The 4,345-nt window shown below is 41.0% G+C and overlaps 1 protein-coding gene across 1 annotated transcript; it reads right to left on the reverse strand.

Annotated features, from left to right (window-relative positions):
* Positions 1–1,800: 1,800 nt before the first annotated feature.
* On the reverse strand, positions 1,801–3,411 carry CMC4 (C-X9-C motif containing 4). The gene is given in 2 exon segments (XM_004600054.4): positions 1,801–2,024; positions 3,354–3,411. Coding segments are annotated over 2 exon segments (282 nt in total).
* Positions 3,412–4,345: the final 934 nt, after the last annotated feature.

The following is a 4,345-nucleotide window of genomic DNA, read 5'->3' on the forward strand; positions in this document are numbered from 1 at the left end:
CTGACCCCTGCCTTAGACACTGTGGCTTAGCATCCCTGGCTCACGCAGACCAGCAAGTGCAAGAGCATAGCTCGGCATGCCCTGTGCTCCATCCTGGTTTCTAATTTTACTTATAGGCTAAGGTTTTGCTCAGTCCTGCCCGGTATGCCCTGTTCCATTACCATTTCACACATTGGCCAGCCAGCCGTTGGAGCTACTTTGCCCAGCTTGTCTGACCCCCAGGTCTGGACCATATGTTCATAGCAGGAGCTATGACCCACCAGGGGAGTTTCCCAAGTTCCTCCACTTGACCCGCTCCCAGACCCGGTTCTCATACATGCCAGTGTCCAGCATAGTCTGGCCTTCCATTTGGCCTTGTATGAGCTGGTGATGAACGCTGCAGCCCGGCCCACCAAACACCCTATTCAGGATGCACATTCGGGTGCTGCTGCCTTGACCAGTCCAGTTCCTTAACCTGTGATTGATTGGTCACACCTAACTTAGTCCATCACCACCCCGTCTCTTGAGCTAACCAGTGGGGCTAGAATTTCCACGAGTTTGGCCCACACATCCCCCACAGAATCTACCCCCGGATATGGTTTCCTAGCATGCTAGTTAATGTCGTGGCCCTGCCTGATGTGACCTGTCTCCTGACCCACCATCATGTCAGGTAATGGGATATGGTCCTGCTAGACAAGCCCCGAGTCTTAGGTTTTGCATGGACTGGTGTTCGGTGGTCAGTATTGTTCAGTGATTACAAGTTCTTCAAAGGAAAAGTTACTCTGTTATTGGGAATCTATAGGATTGATTCACATCCCAGAAGTATGCTGGGTTCAATGTGGAGCTACATAAGCAGCGATTCAAAGAACCAAAACCCCAGAGCTCACAGCTGGGCAGCCAGCAGGTAAAGGCTGGCGCCAAATGGCGTGCTGACCGCCCGGGGACAGCTCACCACGTGCACTTGGTGGTTGGAGTCAGTGCACTTGAAGAGAAGCCATCTGCAACACAGATCTATTTTGGCAAGGACTGCATGTGGCAGTCCTTTCAGAAGATTCATAATTCACATTATTGTATGAAAAACTCCGAAGTCAGGAAAGGAACCTAGCATATGTAGCCTTTATATCTGACCACAGCCATGACCACAAACACTGAGGAGTGCTGTTTAAACAGTAACAGTTGGCCTCAAATAAATAACAAATTCAAACATCAAGGATCTTGCAGAACTTTTCTCATTATTATATAGTCATCTATTTAGTTTTGAGGTCTGGGCCCCTATCTGAGGAAAGCTGGAAGTGACATGTGCCAATTGGCTCCCTCAGCAGCTCTGTTAATTCCATCTGGATGAGCAGAGATGAGCCACCTAGGGATTTAGACCCTGACTCACAATGAAGAAAATTTCTTCAGCTCATTTATGATGAACTTGGGATCATTAGACATTACAAGAACCACTGAGAAAATATTAAGGGCCTTACACTAGCTAGACACTGTAGTACAGAGGTGGAAGCAGAAGGCAGGTTCTTGTATCTAGCATGAAATTGATAAGCAATGTCACGCTTTAAGATGCTGGAAGGGTGAGTCCTTTTACGTAAGCCTCATGTCAGTTAAATTTTATGACTGATACTAGTAGACTGAACTCAAATGCCAAAGAGAATTCATGAATAAGTATGTCTAGTCATCTTAAAATACATTTAATACCAAAATGAAATTTTCACTTAAACAGGGTTATCTTAGCAGCTTAGTTTTATTACATCGTACATAGTTGTGTTTTAATACATTTATCTCTGCTCTCCTAGAGTTGACTTTTTCATTTGCTATTTGCTGCTACCTGGCCTCAGGAAAGTAGGATAAACAAAACTCGCTCCTGGAAACATGAAGCAGTGTTGAACTTCTCAGTAGAACTTTTGATGGAGATTTCCATGTGAGGTTTTCTTCCTCTTCTTAAATCCCGAACAGACCACACACAGCTCTTTCCTTGGGATATCGAGCACAACACTTACGCAGTTCTCAAATGACAGCCTGACACTTTGATTCCATGTCGTTGTTGCCTGAAAAACAGACAGGCAGACATGGTCACAATCTTACTGATCAGTGCAGATCAAATCCAGAATCCAGCCTAAGGGTAATATTCAACTTTTTTTTTTTTTTAACCAGGAATTAACTGTTCAGATTTTTAAAAGGTTGTAAATACAGAGAACAGAAAAAGATGTTATGACCTCCAATACTGGCCATAGTACCTGTTTGGCCTGTTACAGAAAACATTTTTACATTCCAGGCTAATTGAGAAGTTGAGCTAAAGGTTCTAAGTCAGCTATAGTTTGTCTGAGTACTCCAGTACCAGAACAAGGTGCATCAGAATTACAGGAAAGACAATTCTGACTAGAAGGAGTGCAGCAAGGTGGCCGAGTTCAGGTTTGTAGTCAGACTAAGCAGAGTTTAAATTCCCACTGTAGTTAGTTATATGACCCCAGAAGAGTTACAAAATAGGTGTTATATTAAATGTTTTAATGTGTGCAAGGCCCTTATAATGCTGCTTATCATCTTTCTAGCTCTCAACTCGCCTCGTACCAAGGGGTGTAACCATCCCTTTTATCATTTGATTCTTTTCCCTTAGCCATAGAAATTTGGAAGTGGAAAAAAAATTCGTCACTTTTTTAAAGTTAAAGGAAGGGAAGAAAGATATGATTTTTTTAGATTATAGAAGATTTTATAAAATTGCTTGACTCTCACAAGTAAAGAAATGAAAGTTAAAAGTCAAAGGAAACAAAGGAAACAAGCAAAGGTTTTCTTTTGGTGCGAAGTCTTTGATGACTGTTTTCCCCATTAACATGTGAATGGAAAATGTTCATGATCAATTCATTTCATGTGTTATTTTCATAATGGAAAAATCCAGTTTTTCTACTTGCTCTCTGGCAATGATCGTTTGCTAATTAAAAAACAAAACAAACAAACAAACAAAACCCTCTTTAAGACTTGGCCAAACTTACCATTTGGTTTAAAGCCAAGTAGACAAATCATATCAAACATACTTTAGTTGAAAGGGTTAGTTGCTGACTTCGGCAGCCTGAATTCCAATACTATTTTCAAAGTCCCTCCCTCCTAACAGATGGCACAAATCACTCTGGCTACCCAGAACCTAGCCCCAGGAAGCCTGACTTCAATTTCTGTGTGCAAGTTTTTAAAGCTTTCTGGGTAATTCTAATGTACAACCAGGACTGAGAACCCCTAGCTTCGATAACATCATGTTTTATTTCTACGCCTTTGATAATACAATGTAGAAAATCTTTAGGATATGTTAATTACGTAAATGTTAAAACCTGAGAAAAGTTAATAAAGGCCAATAAAAGTAACCGGCCTCTTCATAGGTCACATACTACCTTGTAAACATTTCTTTATCTCACAGGCTGGTTTCTGGCACGGATCCTTTTGCGGCATATCCAGAAAACTAAAACAAGAAAAATGATTTTTATTTTGCTTTTTTCCATCAAGATTTTAAAAGCCCCTCTCCATGGAATTTTCTTCTTAGACCAGCTGAATGCCCTTACAATTGCTGGAAAATAAGTACACTAAGAAATACTCTTTCCCTTCATAGGATGAATCAAGTGTATTTTTATAATATTCATTTCATTAGATTTGGAAGATAGAGCATTACATGGAAAAAGACCTTGAGTTCAGTGGACTTGTCATGAATATTATAAAATCAATGTCAGGCTAGAATAGCCAAGTGCTTTCCTGGGAATTAGCAAGATTTGCTGCTACTGCTTCCTGAACAGGTGGCAGTTAAACTGCTAAAAATGTTTTAAGCTTTTATAGAAATCAGCTTCTTTTAAAATATCTATAACAAGAGAATAAATTTATGTGCCCACTATTTTGATCAGAAGCTTCTAATAATTTGAAGGCATAATTTCACAAAGAAAAAAGGCCTAGCAGCCTTTGTGGTTAATTTCACCAATGCAAATAATCATTTTTCCCCAGATCATCCTAGGTTCTCAGTAGATCCAAATTAGGTCAGTACTGGGATGGGAAACACTGGGGGAAACTTAGGATATTTACAGGATGGGAGAAGGAAAGGCAGGTGAATTGTTGCAGGGCAAATATGCGACAAATAGATGTTGATGCTGCTAGGAGCTGCTCTCTTCTCTCTAAATCAGACCAAGTCCTTGATGATCAGGGCATGTGTTCTGTAGCAGGTGCTGAGTTTTGTGGGACTCATCAGATCCCAGTTCCAGCCGATGATGTCCATTAGAGGCTCTATGGCAATCTCCAAAGGAGTCAATTTCATGTTAAGTATCCTGACTAAGTGCTGTTGTTGACCCGCTTTCTGCCTGCACAACCCTCGCTGTAGTTTCACTTGCAGTAGTCTTCATGA

The sequence above is a fragment of the Ochotona princeps genome, chromosome X, assembly GCF_030435755.1.
Source record: "Ochotona princeps isolate mOchPri1 chromosome X, mOchPri1.hap1, whole genome shotgun sequence".
In the NCBI taxonomy this organism is placed as follows: Eukaryota; Metazoa; Chordata; class Mammalia; order Lagomorpha; family Ochotonidae; genus Ochotona; species Ochotona princeps.